Below are 18,064 nucleotides of genomic sequence, written 5' to 3'. Positions count from 1 at the left end.
AGTGACTTCTACAAAATCATACAGCTAGTTTAAAACCAGGATTTGAAACAAGTTGTGTCTAATTTCAAAGGTCAAGTAGTTAAACTACTATGCTGTGTCCAGAGGAATATCCAAATGAATAGTTCAAATTAATTGCTTCTGCCTAGTATTTAGCTCAGATTGTCTGCGTTATAGCACTAATTTGCTATTATTACCATTGAATTGCCTGTCTCTCCCTAGAGCGTATGAGGCTTGCTTGAGAGCAAGCACATATGTTATTAATTTTGTATCCTTAGCACCTACTACTGTGCTTGGAATGTAGTAGAGCCTCAATAAATATTTGTGGAATGAATGAATAATAATCACTACCATTTACAAAGCGATTATTTTATTCCAGCAACAAGGCTAGGAGTCTTAGGTACATTTCATAACTTAATCTTCATAACAATCTTGTAAGATAGGCATAATTATTCCAACATCATAAATAAGGGAAAATAAGTTCAAAGAGTTTAAATAACTCACAACTACTCTGGAATTAGATTCAGGCCAGCTGGGTGCCAAGGCCTAACATTCTGCGCGTGGCTAGCCGCCCCTCTACCTCTGTTAATGTGAATGAACAAATACAGAAATAAATGAGCTGGGGAAATTCCAAACATTTTGTTGAATTTTCAGTTACCTTTGCAGTTTTATAAACAGATAAAGTCTAATCTTGACGATTAAAAAAAATCAGTTCTTACTTGTTACCACAATGTTTTTTGTGTTTTGTTTTTTTTAAAGGAGTTGTTCAGTATTTACTTGTCACAGAATTAAATGGGGGAACACATTTTTGCATCTAAACCTTTGTCTCACCAGGCAAAAGGAAGAGAAGAATTGGGATAGTAATCTGGGGAAATTAAACAGTGTATATCACAAGTACGGGAAACAGTGGTTACTCCCGTAATTTTCTAATCATTCTTAGAATTACTTGGTGTGGGAATGTGACATCGATGGTGTTCCTAGCAGCTCCCCTAAACACGTAGAATTCAGGTTGCAGCTTTACCTTTTTGCTTCCTGATCTATTATCCAGAGGTAGACAGTGTGTTTTCCACAGCAATGGAATAGATATTCTTACTGCTTGATTGCTGACGAAGATTTTTGCTTGTATGTGAGTCCCATTCTTTGCTTTGCATGGTGAGAGCAAACATTTGGGTACAATTCTCTGGTCCCACTAAATGTCTCATCTAGTTTTGCCTAGAGTGAGGTATTCCTGGTACTTTCTCTGAATGAAGCAAGTAAAATAATACCCATATTTGGAAGCCTACATTACAGAATCCATTATTTCATCCTCTGAGTTCTGATGAAAATAAATTAGAAGTAAAATAATTCGCTAGACACCATACAAAAAGTCATTGTTGATTCTGTGTGTACTTCATTGGACACGTATTTTGCTTGGTTTGGTATTGGTTGAAATGATTTCAGCTGGATACTACCCAAGAGGTTGTTCTCTGTTCACAGAGATAAGAGCTGTTTGAAAATTATAAAAATAAATGATTCTTCAAAAGATTTTTCGGCTGGTATGACTCTCTTTTCTCAAGGAAATGATATTCTCCTAAGACTTCTTCATGTATGTACTAGCTTTTCCATGATAAAATAAAGCCTTTATTTCATTAATTCATCTGTAGAGAAAAATGTAAAATGAAATGCATGCATTATTTTCAGCTGATTTTTAATAATCACAATGTCAGTATATTTAACACTGGGGAAGGAGCACAAAAAAAACTGTTTATTCATTCTGTAAATATTTTTATTTTCTTGTAACTGAGATATGTCACTAGAGGCTGGCAACCAAGGGGTGCCCCAAACCCCAGAGTTTTGAGGAATAGGCAAGGAAGACACACAATGACATTCGTGTGAGAAAGAATTCGGAGCCATTACCTGCCCCATCTGAAGGCTGTGAGGAGGGAGTTTGGGAAATGAAATGAGTCTCCACGTAATAAAATTCCAGCAAGGAAAGTAGTTTTCATTAGCATTGATGACTGATGGGGATTTGCCAGGACTCTGTGTGGCTCCAGGAGCAGATGTCACCATGTAAACAATTCTGTACTAACAAAAGGGAGCTGTTCCTGTGGTTGGCACTTGCCCAGACTCGAGGATGTGAAGAAATAATGCCTCCCTTCCCTGACGTAGGGCCAAAGTGCTCAAGAGTGGCTGTAACACGAACTACTAGATATCACGCACTCTGTGGAACCCACAGAATAGATTTTACTCATTCGTTTCTTTTCTTCCCTTTAAAAGTTTTCTAAATGTGACTGAAAAGATTAAACATTTTTGCTTTCTAAATTGGCAGAATAAGGAAAAATTTTGGGTTCATTTAAGCACAGTTAATTCTTTTCATGTGCTTCACTTCAAAAACTACCTTTTATCCCAGTTAAGACAGTTGTTTCTAAAACTTCTCGTAAGGCAGGAAAAAACATTTTGAAACAAATCTTGGAGGCAAGGTGACAGAACCTGCTCTAAATAGGTGACAGAACCTCTCTGTCATGGGAGGAACTAGCTCCAGCTTCTACGTCCCTCACGCTCCCCCACCTACTTCTTGTGGAAAACTGACGTTTAGAATAGTCGTAATTTTTGACCACTAAAAGAAAGTTAAGGTGACTGACATGAAGAAGCACAGTTCTTTCACTCTCTCATTGTTTGATGGGGCAACTATAATGGGCTCAGATATTGGCCAGGAGGAATTGAAGGAAAAAAGATGCAGGTTTTAAAGGCCTAAGAAGGAAGAAATGAGGGCAGTTAAGAGGCTTATGATAAAAAGCATACATGTTAGAAATGAGGCCCAAAGAACAGTATTTCCCACTCTTTTGGAAAATTACCCATTGTTGTCAGTTTGTCCAAAAACAGTGGTTAAAGAGATATAGATTTTTTTTGTGGGGGATTTCAGTAGGGGTTCATTTGTATGGCCATTCAGAATTGCCAGAAGTGTCTCTAATAACTTTTATCTATGACTTACGAAATGTTTCATAATTTGCATGTCAAGCAATTTGTACTTGACAATATACTATCTGGTTCTGTTACAATGTGATTTATTTAAGAGTTTTACCTTTCTCAATAAAAGTCCCTTGGATTCTGAGTCCAAGTATCTTCCATAGACCTTCCATGTACTTGTCTAACTAACTTATATTCTCCGTAGGACAGCTTGCTTGTCTAATTCATTGCTGAAGCCCCAGGGCAAAATGTCTAGTACATAGTAGACATTCAATAAATACTTGTTTCATCAGTGAGAGAATGAGTAAAGTGAACTAAGTTCACACATAATTTTTCAGTAGATGTTATCTTAATATGTGTAGAGGTGTGGGTTCAGCAAATTTGCAGAGATAAAGCAGTTTTAAAAAACAAATACCATTCAGAATCACTTAAGTGACATTGTTCAGAAGATGTGAATAAATTAACTATGGAGATACTGTTAAGAGGCATTCTGGCAACTTGGGATAAATCTGCTGGAATAAATACTGTCCAAGTGAAAAATTTTGGTTTTGGCGCAAAATATTGCTCTACTTTTAAGGCATAAAACAGGCAAAATCTTTGACAGATTAGTAGAATTTAATAGAGCTTGCCATCTTTTTTATTTACATACAAAATGTAGGCTATATGATACTTTAAAGCTGAATATCTATGCCTATATCTATATCTATATCTACATCTGTATTTATATCTATACATATAGATCTATACTTAAATGGTTGGTGTTCTCCTAAACTGTATGTCTTAACTTGTGACTATAGGAATTTTTCCAGATACTAGAATTATTTGTTATTTTTACTAAGGCTATTTTCATGATTGAAATTCCATGTCTCTCTATGTTTCCGTAGATCAGCAGTGCCCCAGAAAGCATTTTCCTTCCTGAGAGTTCAGGGAATTCTTGGAACCCAAAGAACTTGAAAAGGGAGGCTGGCCAAATAAGAGATTTTTGAACCTTGGTAGGCGTATTGAAGCCGATTTTTAGCACAAACACAAATCAAAGTACTTGTTCATAAAAGCAGAAATTTTCATGTAAGTCCAAGGAGCTCAGTTTGATTCTATTTATTTTGGCTAATGAGATGACAAGTTTGTTTAAATCATGTGGCCATTACTTTGCAAGGGGACTAGTATCTTTAATCTCACCAAAGAGTGATTAAAGTTATTTGAAATTTTTCGATAGAAAATTAACAACTAAATCTTTTCTAACGTCTTTATTTTCTAGATCTGAATCAAAAGCTTCGCAGGTATTTTCATAATACAGTGGGTTCCAGTTATGTTGTTCAGATTCATAACACTCTGAAAGAATGGAGATACTGATTTTGTCAGTAACTTAATACATTTTTGTTTTCTAAAAATAATAGGTCTAATAAACATCAAGATTTAAAAGAGAAAGACCTTGGAACTTTCAAAAGAGCAACATGGAAGAAACTGAAAAAACAATTGAAACCCATAGAATAAGATGTCAATCCCAGGTGAAGGTAAGGAATTTTTTGTGTGGCAATATATATATATTTTATTAGCATAGTTCTTATAAATTTGCTTGCATCTGCATGAAGTAATCTAATATGAATGTCATAGTACCTGATCCAATTTTAATTTTTTGCTCTTAAGAACCTGATTTTATAACTGAGGGTGTGTCTAAACAGGATTATTGGATTTGGCAATTTAACCAGAAAAGGTTTTGAGGTACTTAAGTGAAGCAGGATCTTAACATTTTTTAGGAGTACATTATTTTGGGGTAGTATCTATTTTCATGAATCAAAGGCCAATTCAAAGTTCATCCTTCTCAGGCTTCTAGCCAGAAGAGTCTGGGGGACTCTCCTAGAAAATGGTCCTTTGCACAAAAATGCTTTGTTGATCTATTTGCAAGTATTACTTCCCAATGACCCAGTAAAACAAACGTTTTCTTCAGCTTTGGCAACAAGCTGATAGAGAACAATCATTCTCTATAATAAAAAATGCCTTTTTCATCAGTGTTTCTGGAGCTTGAGTAATTCAAAGCAAATTCTTTTTCATAGCTTCAAAACCATTTTATGTTCACAAAATTTGAATTTATTTTAAACCAAGGGATCTGGATATTTGTCTTCATTCCACAGCTAGTACTTGCAAATAGCTTTCAAACTAAGACACTGCCTATGAAAAGCTTGTTTTTCATTTATACATGTGCAGGGAGAATCTACACATGTAAACTGAAGTGGACAATTATTATATAACTCTATATAATGACTTTTGCCCGAAATATCATGAGAATTATGTAAAACTTTTTTTTTTTTTAAATGACTCAATTCTCATTTGCTTCTTATATAATTGAGTGGTTAAAAATAAGGCTCAGCATCCAGGCTATCTGGGCTCACAAGTCCAGCAGCTTACTAGCTGCATGATGTTGGACAAGTTATTTAACTCTTGGTGCTTCAGTTTTCTCATGTGAAAAGAGTAATAATAACATTTCTTTGGAAAAAAAAAACAGGCTAGAAACAATGACTGAATTATTGTAAGTTTTTAATAAATATTGACAATTTTTATTAAATAGTAGCATTTGTGGAGCTAAGTCAGTCAGGTGTTAGTTATAAACAGTAGGCTTTAAATTTAATTTTTGATTATTTTGGAGTTTGGTAAAATTAGATAATTGGGAAGTGAAGACAAACTATTTCAAGCACAAATTTATCAGACGAAAATGAGAGTTGGGCAGTTGCTAAATAATCAGGTTTCTCTGCTTCACTGAAATTAGAAGTGTACTCAGTAAGTAAAATACTTTAGGAAACACTGAAGTACTGTCCTCAGAAAAGTTGCTTCAAGCCCTGTGGCATTATTGTTAAAAGCTGGTAGGATTAGTTTTATGAACATAGAGACTAGTTTGTGGTAGACATAAATAGACTTAACCAGAATAGCCACTGTTACTGTCACTCTCTGAGTAGAAACAGTTTTATGAAAAAAGTACTGGGGTCAAGAAAGGAAACAATGTAGTTTCCTTTCTTAAAATGTTAAATAAAATAAATTGTCCAAAACTTGGTTTATACTTTATTGGGCAGATCTTTGTCTTTAAATATAAAAGTTGAATTATAAATTCAACTCTCAACAATATGCTTTGCAATGATGCGTCGTGTGAAGAAACAGCATTTCTGTGAAATTATTTAATATAAAAGGATATATAGCTAGAGGTGTAACTATAATATCTTGGCAGCCATATAACACTTTTGACTCAAATCATTTAAACTCCCTAAGTCCTTTTCAGATACATTTCTGTTTAGATTGGTAGAGGTAACTTCTGGCTTAGAAGCTCTTAATCCTAATACATTTCACCAGATTTTCAGTCTACTTTCAGCAGACCACTCCTTCAAGATATTTTTGAATATGTATTCTGTCATTAATTCAATAAGCTTATATTGAAAGCCTGCAAATCATCAGGCACTATACCAGGCACCAAATAATATATAGTTCTGGGGAGTGGATGTGGCTTAAGTGGTTGAGCACCTACTTCTCACATGGGCAGTCCAGGTTCAGTGCTTCCTAAGAACCAAACAAAAAACAGACAACAAGAGAATAAATGAGAAAACCACCTCAGAGGAGCCAATGTGACTTAGTGGTTGATCACCAGCTTCCCACAGACTAGGTCCCGGGTTCAATCCCTGGAATTTAAAACAAATATTTGTATATATATATGGTTCCTTTCTCTGAATTTCTTGCAGTACAAGGGGCAGTCTGTAGACATCCAAACACATAAATTGTGTCAGGGTGATAATTAGGTGCATAGAACATTTAGAAGAAAAGTCTGAGTAGTCAAGGCTGGAATGTCAAGGAAATCTTCACAAAAGAAATGATGAGGCTTTGAGGAACTGAATGTGCTGGCTAGAGAGTAGGTCAAATGGATTTCCAGGATGGAAGTGTCATCAGAAAAATGTCGTTAGAGAGGGCCAGACAAAGCTTTATGGCATATCATTGGAAACTTCCATTCAAGTTGGCATAGATCTATTTATCCTCATTTTCATTGATTATAAAGCAGTAATTAATCTATTTAACCACGCTGTTAGGCAGTATACTCCTTCTTGATCTGTTTCAAACTGTTTACTAACAGATAAATCCTTTTCTTTCTGATTTAATAACCCTATCAAAATTTTAACTTTGCACATTTTTAGTAAAACCATGCTACCTCTGAATGATTGCAACAATTCTGTTTGGTAAATTGCCCTTGATTTTTGTTATGCTTCATGTCCCTGCTGTCTGGAACCAAATTAATACATAGGAAATGTGATTTGATATGTGAAAATTTGCCCTATTCATATTTATTTATAATAGACACCTATACAATTTAGAAACACTTTTTGTAATGATTTTTAATAAAAATATTAGTTTGTGAATTTTACTGGCAGAGAGCATCAACCTAGTGTAGATATAATTTACATATACTTTGGATAAGAAAGAACTTAAGCCAATTTGCTACAGAAACAATGTCTTTGTGTATTGCTGCATGCCTTATTTTCATTCATGTCTGTGTATTCTTCAGCATTGCAACTATCATTGTAGTGCTGAAGACCTACCTGAATGATCAGCTATGTCTTATTTGGAATGACTATTTGTTTCTATGTATTTACAAGATGTAACTATAAACTAATGGGAATACCTACCTACAAAATTCAGTATCACTAATTGCTTAGTACCCCTTCAGAGTTTTCAGAGAGAGAACATGGCATGACAGAACAGAACAGACCATATTAAAAGTTTCTTGCAAGCTTAAGTGTTACTTGAGTTGGGGACAATCAGTCTTGTGGTAGAAGATATCTGATCATCAGGTGGCAAACAGGAGACATTGTAAAAATAAATTTTTATGTTGTTTTGTTTTCTTTCTTTCCTAGATGTTCCTGCTAGCATTGACATGTGCTTTTGTATCTAAAACACTTTCTGGATCTTATATGAATTCCATGCTCACACAAATCGAGAGACAATTCAACATCCCGACATCTCTAGTTGGATTAATTAATGGGAGCTTTGAGATTGGTAATGACTTACTTATGCAATACTTCTTTTTTTTTTTTTTGAGTTTTGTATTCTGCTTTTTATACTCAACATTCTGACAGAAATTCCCAAGTAGATAAAAGTATCCCTAAACACTTTTAATGACTAAATAGGTTCACAAATAGATGTGTCATATGCCATTTTATTATCTTCTGTTGGAAATTGATATTATTTCTAATTTTTCACACTATTAAAACTGTTGTGAACAACTTCCTTCTACAGAAACCATAGATTATATTTGTTATTATTTCTTTTTTTCTAATATTTATCCCTGCTTTTTTAAACTTTTTAATTGAAGTTTATCATTCATACATGAACATACATAAGCAATATATTTTGTTTTATCCATGTTTGGCTTAATTTTATTCTCTTTATTTGCTGTTATAGGCTGTTTAATGTGATGGAGTTACATGTTTTCTAAAAAGGACTGGATAGCCTGACTAAGTTTGGGGTATGCTTGGAAGCAATTCCTGTAAATATTTCCTCTGAAAAAACTCCTAAATATTGCCACAAGTCTCACTTTTTTGTTATAATAATTTCTCAGTTATCTAGCATGAGCAGCAGAATATTTAGAGTAATTATACTTAAATCCACCTCTTAATAACCCTAAGGGAAAATAAGAGCTCTATCTTATTACTTAGAAGTCATCACAGAAGATCAAATGGATCTATTTTCCAAAGGAAAAAGTAAATAATTTGCTGCTTCTGCTACGTTGGGAAGTTGACAATTCTCCTTTCTATGTGCAGAAGGGAGAGGAAACAGTTTTTACTTCCCCCTGAGTTTGTTTCAGAAACAGATTTTAATGTGGCTCTTGGGAAGAATAAAGTCTACTCTTGGGTTCTGATTTTTATGGATGATAGAGATATGAGGACAGAAGAGGGAGAAGGAGGGCAAGAAAGGGTTCCTCTGTGAATAAGTTTGCAGAGAAATGATGGCCACCCCTTGCTGCCCTTTCTGGTTTTATAATGGCTTCTTCTTCCTATAAGATGAAAGTTCACTTTAATGTATTTAATCAGTCACCAACAGAGAAATCAGAGGTGACAGAGGCAAAACTGTGCAACTGGTAAGGCTTAATCTCGTCTCCTACTCTGTACCACCTCTAGTGCTAGATTCTGGTGATGAAATTACAGTAAAGGTTTAGTTCCTGTGCTTGTGAAGACTCAGTGCACAGTCTAATGGAGGGTGTATCAGTCAGCGTCCTCCAGAGAAAAAGAACCAATAGGATAGATAGAGATAAATAAATAGCTACAGGTAGACAATAGAGAAAATGATAGAGCTACATGAGAGGTTTAGATAGATGATATAGATAGATAGCTATGAATAGAAGATAGAAAGATAGATAGAGAGATAGATAGATAGATAGATAGATACATACATACATACATGATTGATTGATAGATTTACAGAGTGATTGTGGGGGCTGGCAAGTCTGAACTCCATAGGGCAGATAGCAGGTTGGAAATTTCACCAAGAGCTGATATTGCAGTTTTGAGTCTGAAATCTGCAAGTAAGGCCCATAAGCTGAAAACTCACAAGTAGATGAAGTCTTGAGGCAGAATTCCTTCTTCTTCTGGAAATCTCAGTTCTTTGCTCTTAAGGCCTTCAACTGATTGGATAAGGCCCATGTATATCACTGAGGAAAATTTCCTTTACTTAAAATCAACTGATTGTAGATGTTAATAACATCTACAAAATACCTTTACAGCAACATCTAGGCTCGCATTGGTCCAAACAATTGGACACCATAACCATAACCACCATAGCCAAGTTAACACATAAAATTAACTATCATAGAAGGCATAGGTGAAAATTAATAATTTTAATATAATGCAGTAAGTGTGGAGGCACACCGTATCACTGAAGGATAACTGAGTCTTGAAGAATGAGTAAGAGTTGTCCAGGTGAAAAAATTTGATTAGGTAAGTATAAAGGTAATTCCAATAACAGAAGAAGCATAAGCAAGGAGACGTATGGGTGAGATGGTATAGCATCTGGGGGAAGCAATATTTAATTCAGTATTATTGGCTGGTAAATCTTAAGATGGAAATTATTAAGAGAGGAGCCTGGGGGAAATGAGCAGGGGTGAGAAATGCACCATGGAGAGCCTTGTGTGTTTACTATGAAACTTACCTTTTATCCTCTAAGTGAAGGAGAGTCACTAAAGATTTGGCAGGGGTTATTAATATTTTTGTACCAAGGGCCCCTTTGGCAATCTGGTAGCATATGATTTCTGAATAGTACTTTGGATTGCATAAAAAAATCATTGGCATGCAAAGGAAGCCAATTATATTGAAATAAAATTATTAAAATATTGAAACAACATAGTGATATTTGTGCTTGTTTATCAATTCATTGTATAACAAGATCTAGCATTAATTTTGAAGGGACGATTAGCATAATTACTATTTACAGTATCTAAAACTCTAATGTGATAGGCAAATATCTGTAATTTCTGTTGGTGTCAAAGTCATCTGTACTGTTAATACTACTGAGTTCGTTGCCTACTTTCACAGTCAAAGGAAATGCTATTACAATTAGAGGTTATTTGCAATAAAGATGTGATACTTTTTTTCTCACCCAAGTTCATGGAGCACTTGGTTTCTACATGGGCTCCTTGGGAATTTATAGACCACAGGTCATGAACCTCTGTTTCAGTGATAGTGAGATTTACTTTTGAGAAGGGTCACGCTTATGACTGTTAGGGATAGATTTGAAGACTGAGGCAGTAAGACGTTGTAGGAGGCCAATGCAAAAGTACAAGGAGGAGCTGATCCAGGCCTGGACGAGGCTCCTGGTGGTAGGAACAGAATAAAGACGGTGACTTAAAGATATATTTAGGAGATAAATTACACAGAACTTAGTGATAGATTGGAAGTGGTTGGTGAGGGAGAGGGAAGAGTAGAGGATACCCCCAGATTTACAACTTGGGTAGTAGAGTGGATAGCAGTGCTGAGATAGAAAATAACGGAAGAAGGAAAGGGTTATGGTGGTGGCTGCAGAGAAAAAGTTATGAATTCTGTTGCATGTACATTGCTTGTAGTAGCACCAGTGAGACCTTTGTTTCTTCAGGAGGCATGGAAATCAAACCTGGGACCTCCCATGTGGGAATCAGTCATTCAACCGCATCTGCTCCCTACCCAGTCATTATTATAGGCAGTGTTTTCCATACCCTTGACAAAGAACTTACCTCTCTTTTCATATCCCATCTCATGATGGCTGATTTTACTGATAGAGCAAGGTAATATGAAAGATAGGTTCACTCTTAAAAAAATTTTTTTTTTCTTTATTAGAGACGTTGTGGGTTTACAGAACAATCATGCATAAAATACAGGGTTCCCATATACCATCGTGCCACCACCTTGCTTCGGTGTGAAACATTTGTTACAATTTATGATAGAACATTTTATAATTGTACAATTACCTTAAGTCCATGGTTTAACTAGGATTCATTGTGTAGTGTAGTTCCATGGACTTAAAAAAATTTTATTCTGTTACCATATGTACAATCTAATATTTCCCCTTTTAATCACAGATATATATTTCGGTGCCATAAATTGTTTTCACAATGTTGTGCAGCCATGACCACTGTTCATTACCAAAATATAATGCACAATTTCCAGAAGATGGAAGAAACAACATTCCATCAACTGATGAATGGATGAATAAAATGAGATATATATGTATGATAAACTCACTCTTAAATGAGAAAGGAAATCTCTGTTCTCTCTCTTTTGAAGATAGATATGGAATTTATTTTTTATTTTATTTTATTAACACATTTTTCAATACCTTCAGCATGAACGGCTTTCAGGATGGGGATTTTAGAAATAAAGGCAGGCCGATTTGGCTGACGTCGTTAGAGTGATGGGACACTCTTCATTTATAATAATGTAGGGGCTGGCATGTTTTCTACATCTAAGGCAGAATGGAGCAAAACATATTTAAAGAAAAGATTTCAAAACATACGACTCAACTTAGAGACTATTAATTCCAGTGAAGAAAATATTTTTTTTAAAAAATTATAATCCTTGAGCTTATCACAGAGGCTTTCCTTATACTTACAGGGATCTGGGTAAATATTATTTTTTAAATCCAAAAATTTATGGTTTGCAAAGAACTTGCCTCAAAGTTTGACTTTTTCAACTTTTTACTCTATACTCTTAAGATACCTATTTGTCAAAATGGGGTTTCCTTAATGAATTTTTCTCTCCGAAAGCTGTGGTATGAATTGTTAATGGCCTTAACTCTTGAAATCTGGACTTACTTCTAAGATCTCCTTGAAGGATTGTGTGTGTGTGTGTGTGTGTGTGTGTGTGTGTGTGTGTGTGTGGTGATGATGGTTTTCCGATATTTTTGACTTACTTACATTTATCTGATCTAAGGAAAGAAGTGGCAATATAATTGGATATCTGATGTTCATATTGACCAACAGAACTTATCTTTGAATCATGAGCCACAAAGCATGCATCTCTTTGAATTTGACTTTTGCTTCTGTTTTCAAGGGTAGGAAAACATCACAATATTATGTGGGGCAGGAATAGAGGGAGAGGCCGGAGGTCACAGCCAAGCTGATATCTTCTTTTGCATCCCATTCTCCAGGCCTAGATAATCATAAAGAGTCTTTTGCCTTCCCAGCTGCCATTCTTCAGCTCTTCCACTGGCTTCTCTTCCTCTGCCCTCCGTTTTTGTACCTGTCTACGCTGCTCATCAGAGCCCTCCTCCAGGCATGAGGCCATGTCTTAATCATTTGCCTTTTTATGCATCCCTAGCACCAACCCCAAGATTTGAGAAACTTGAAATGTAATAAATGTTTGATAGCAAATAATTGGGTGGTGGTACTAATGAACACTTTGTTCTTACTTATTGAAATAAACATTTTCATTTTTCTTCCCTTAGGAAACCTTTTCTTGATTCTATTTGTGAGTTATTTTGGAACCAAATTTCACAGACCTTTAGTGATTGGCATTGGATGTGTGGTTATGGGCTTAGGATGTTTCTTGCAATCACTACCTCATTTCCTCATGGATCGGTGAGTATTACAGTCTCTGAAGATGTTTTAGAGTCAGCTTTCAACTGCAGAAAGCAAAGCTTGGCTTTTCCTTTCTAGAGCTATCCTTTCTAAAATCACAAAGCACGATAATAGGCACTGAAAGATGTGGATTCTGTTGCACCAGGCTGTTTTGTGCTCTTGGCTGCCTCACTGCCACCTTAGCCACATTTTACCAATTTATCAATTAGGGATTTGGAATACCTCTTTCATGGCGTTGAGTTTGATTAAAAAGATTCTTATTTCTTTCTCAGGACTCTTTTTAGACACTTCCAATTGTAATGTGATTCTTTTAATTGTAAGACACCAGGAGAAAGAGATCACTCTAAAAGTTTATATTAATTTTGATTTTTATCAAAGCAATGTATGCACATAATTGTAAAATTGTAATTATGTAGAAGGCTTACATTGAAAAAGAGCTGTCCTCTATGCCTTCTAACTTGCTCCATGTTTCTGCTACCCAGAGGCAAGCACTTGCCACTCTTTTGGCCTCTTTCTTCTGCTGTTTACCTCCCTATGCCTAAGTAAGTGCTTATCCTGTTAGTTTCTGATACTTCAGTTTAAGGTATTGACTTTAACTATAAAATCATATTCAGAGATTACCTTTTTATGAGTACTTCAAGATTTTTCACCACTGAACCATGCAGTTGATTTTAATTTCTTTCTTACACAACTTTCTCTTTTCATGATAATAATAATTGCTTCACTTTTTCATTTGATTAATTTTCTTTGTATCTCTCATTAATTCTTCACCAAACTGGTAAGGGAAATATCCTTTCGATATACCCATATACATGAGTGTATGCCCAAGTATACACATACTCATTTTTATTTTGTTCACTGGCAGAGTCAGGCAATTCAAAAGATAAACTTACCCCAGTGTGAGGAGGTAAAGCTCTTCCTTCCTCCCCTTTGATCCATCAGTTTCATTTATGTCTTGGAGCTTCCTGTCCTGCCACCCTCAAGTCTCTGTCTTCAGGCTGAGCTGGAAACTCTCTAGGTCTGCTACATTGCTGTCCCCTTGGCATTTTCCCTTTGATGGAGAAAATAATCAAGTAGCTTTTTAAAAAATGGTGCAGTTTATTTTATTTTTTTTAAATTTTCAAAATATATTTTAAAACTTGAGAACTTAAGAAAGAATCATGTACATGTGTGGAACTCCCATATAATACTCTCTCACCAACACACCACACCATTGTAGAACATTTGTTACAGATGAGATAATATCTTAATATCACAATCGGGGTCCACCCAAGAGGGCTGCCTCTGCAGAAAGGGGCTGTGGATGGCCAACAAGGGTCTGGTCCAGAGGGCAGGCCCTATTACACTAACTATGGTCCATAGAGTACATTTAGCATATATTTTTTTCCATACCACTCCCCCACCCCCATTATTAACACAGTACATCTTTGGCACTGATGCAGGAATATTACAGTTTTGCCCTTAGCTATAGTCCATAGGTGACATTAATTATATTTTCCCCGTGCTTCTCCACATTCCAGTCACCCTGCAATAGTGACGTACATCCAGTCTAGTTCACAAAAGGACAATCTTGCATTTGCACTATTAACCGCAATTCTCTTCTACCTCTGGGTTCACTGTGTTATTCAGTCCCTAGGTTATTCCCTAGCTTTCTTTCAGGTGACATTTACATCCCTAGACTACCCTTATTTAGTCACGGTCCTATTTATAAACCAGCTGCTACTCATTATAATGTGTTACCATCAACTCTTGACAGCCCTCCTCTTATCTCCTAATAACCTATACTCTAGGCTTTAACTCCATGCATTTATTCTTCATATTTAGTTCCTAGTGAGACCACGCAATATTTGTCCTTTTGTGTCTGACTTATTTACCGTAGCATAATGTCTTCAAGACTCATCCATATTATCATATGTGTATCAATTCATTTCCTCTTACCACAGCGTATTATTCTATTGTATGTATATACCATATTTTAGTTTATCCATTCATTGGTTGATAGAAACTTGGGTTGTTTCCATCTTTTGGCAATTGTGAACAACGCCACTATGAACATTAGTGTACAAATGTCTGTTTGTGCCACAGTTTTCCATTCTTCTGGATATTTCTAGTAGAGAAATTACTGGGTCATATAACATTTCTATATTGAGCTTACTGATTAACCACCAAACTGTCTTCCACAGAGGCTGCACCATTTTACAATACCACCAACAGTGAAGGAGTTTTCCTATTTCTCCATGTGCTCTCCAGCACTTATTGTTTTCTGCTTTTTTAATAATGGCCATTCTATGCAGTGAGATGATATCTCACTGTCGTTTTGACTTTCATTTCCCTAAGAGCTAGTGATATTGAACATGTTTTATGCTTTTTGGCTATTTGTATTTTCTCCTTGTAGAAATGTCTAAGTCTTTTGTCCGTTTTTAAATTGGATTGCTTGCTCTTTTATTGCTGAGTTGTAAGACTTCTTTACAAACAATGGAAATCAAACCTTTATTGGATATGTTTTCTCCCATTGAGTGGGCTGCCTTTTCACCTTCTTGATGACGTCCCTAGAACTGCAAGTGTTTAAGTTTGAGGAGGTCCCATCTATCCATGTTTTCTTTCATTGCTCGTGCCTTTGGTGTACGGTTCAAGAATCCACCACCTACCTCCAGGTCTTGAAGATGTTTTCCTGCATTTTCTTCTAGGAGTTTTATGGTTCTAGGTTTTATATTTAGGTCTTTGATCCATTTTGAGTTAATTTTGTATAAAATGTGAAATAGGAGTTCTCTTTCTTTCCTTTGGATATGAATATCCAGTTCCCCCAGTACCATTTGTTGAATAGGTCTTTCTGCTCCAGCTGGGTGGGTTTGACAGGCTTGTCAAATATCATTTGACCGTAGATGTGAGGGTCTGTTTCTAAACCATCAATTCTACTCCATTGGTCTATGTGTCTTTCTTTATGCCAGTACCATGCTGTTTTTGTGTTGTTGTTGTTGTTGTTTTTTAACCACCGTAGCTATGTAATGATTTAAAGTCCCGAAATGAGAATCCTCCAACTTTACTTTTCCTTTTAAGAATATTTGGCTATTTGGGTTCTCTTACTCTTCCAGATAAATTTGATAATTTTGTTTTCCATTTGTTTTAAAAATGCTGGTGGAATTTTTATTGGGATTGCCTTAAATCTGTATATCAATTTGGATAGAATTGATATCTTAATGATTTTTAGTCTTACAGTTGGTGAGCATGGAATCTTCTAATTATTTAGGTCTTTTTTGGATTTCTTTTAGCAGTGCATTGTAGTTTTCTGAATACAAGTGTTTTACATCCTTGGTTAAGTTTATTCCTAAATAATTAATTCTTTTAGTCAGTATTGTAAATGGTATTTTTTCCTGACTTCCTCCTCAGATTGTGCATAGAGTATAGAAACACCACTCAGTTTTGCGTATTGATCTTATATCCTGACATTACTAAAATCGTGTATTAACTCTAGCAGCTTTGTTGTAGATTTTTCAGGACTTTCTAGGAATGGGATCATATCATCTGTGAATCATCTGTGAATAGCAAAAGTTTTACTTCTTCCTTCTAATTTGGATGGCTTTTATTTCTTTTTCTTGACTGATTGCTCTAACTAGAAGCTCTCGCTCTATATTGAACAACAGTGGTGACAGTGGGCATCCTTGTCTTGCTCATGATTTCAACAGGTAAGCTTTCAGTTTTTCACTGCTGAGTACAAAGTTAGCTGTGGGTTTTTTGTATATGGACTTTATATGTATATGGACTTTGAGAAAGTTTCCTTCAATTACTATATTTTATAGTATTTTTTATCAAGAAAGGATGCTGTATTTTGTCACCTGCCTTTTCTGCCTCAATCGATAAGATCATGTGATTTTTCTTCCTTGATTTATTAATGTGGTATGCTAAACTGATTGATTTTCTTGTGTTGAGCCACCCTTGCATATCTGGTATAAAACTCACTTGACCATTATGAATAATTCTCTTAATGTGTTGTTGGATTCAATTAGCAAGTATTTTGTTGGGGATTTTTGCATCTGTATTCATTTGAGAAATAGGTCTGTGATTTTATTTTTTTCTTAATATCTTTATCTGACTTTGATACTAGGGTAATATTGGCTTCCTAGAATGACTTTGGTAACTTTCCTTCTTTTCAATTTTTTGGAAGAACTTGTGCAATATTGGTATTAATTCTTCTTTGAATGCTTGGTAGAACTCAAGTGTGAAACCATCTGGTCCTGGGATTTTCATTTTGGGGAATTGTTTGGTATCATGTGGTTAAGTGTCTGCAGCTGCCCTGAGAGGCTGAGGGAGTACTGTCCTCCCTCTTTTTAAAAATTTACTGAAGTATATTACCCATACATAAACATACATAAACAATAAGAATTTAGTAATAGTTGTGAACTTACAAAACATACATATATAACATCATACAGGACTCTCATAACTCACCCTACCACAAATACCTTGCATTGTTGTTAAACCTTTTTAACTAATGATTAGAGAGTATTGTCAAAATATTATTACTAACCAAAGTATTTTCCTCCAACCTCCCATTATTATTATTATCTTTATCATTTATATATGAACATAAATAAACAATTAAGTGTATAGTAAAAGTTGTGAATTTACAAAGGAAACATGCATAACATCATACAGGGGTCGCATACATCAAGCCTCCACCAACACCTTGCATTGTCGTGAGATGTGTGTTGCAAATTATGAAAGAATATTGTCAAAATCTTACTACTATTTATAGTCCTTATCTTAATAATAGGGTGGGGTGGGGGAAAAGTACTGTCCCTTTTGCTCTTTTAGAGGGTAGAGATAGAACCACTGACACCCAACAGTTCAGTCTCTGTAGGCTGAAAGTACTTGCCGTTGCCCAGAGATTCTGAGGAAACACCAGCCCCGTCCTGTCCTATGGGGTGGTGGGGTGGAGATAGAATTGCAGGCATTCAACAGGATGAAAGTGCCTGCAGTTTCCCAGAGAGGCTGGTGCAGGTCCCCCCAGTTTCTTTCCTTATGGAGGTGGGGCTGGAGCCTAGGCTAGGG

The 18,064-nt window shown here is 35.6% G+C and overlaps 1 protein-coding gene across 5 annotated transcripts in view; it reads left to right on the top strand.

Moving 5' to 3' along the window:
* The window catches only part of SLCO1A2 (solute carrier organic anion transporter family member 1A2), a 142,948-nt gene that overhangs the window by 82,155 nt on the left and 42,729 nt on the right, over positions 1 to 18,064 (top strand). Inside the window, exons 1-5 of one of the 5 annotated variants that reach the window (XM_058282870.1) lie at positions 1,474 to 1,582; positions 3,828 to 4,008; positions 4,338 to 4,454; positions 7,827 to 7,968; positions 12,883 to 13,015. In XM_058282870.1, the coding sequence (XP_058138853.1) occupies positions 4,395 to 4,454; positions 7,827 to 7,968; positions 12,883 to 13,015 (335 nt within the window). In that variant the 5' untranslated portion in view covers positions 1,474 to 1,582; positions 3,828 to 4,008; positions 4,338 to 4,394. Of the gene's footprint in view, positions 1 to 1,465; positions 1,583 to 3,827; positions 4,221 to 4,337; positions 4,455 to 7,826; positions 7,969 to 12,882; positions 13,016 to 18,064 lie in introns of those variants that run through there. The other 4 variants (XM_004473233.3, XM_058282868.2, XM_004473234.2 and 1 more) reach the window with 4 other exon arrangements.

This window comes from Dasypus novemcinctus, chromosome 20 (assembly GCF_030445035.2).
Source record: "Dasypus novemcinctus isolate mDasNov1 chromosome 20, mDasNov1.1.hap2, whole genome shotgun sequence".
NCBI classification, from domain to species: Eukaryota; Metazoa; Chordata; class Mammalia; order Cingulata; family Dasypodidae; genus Dasypus; species Dasypus novemcinctus.
Note: the sequence above shows the minus strand (reverse complement) of the source record. Positions and strands in the feature narration are given on the sequence as shown.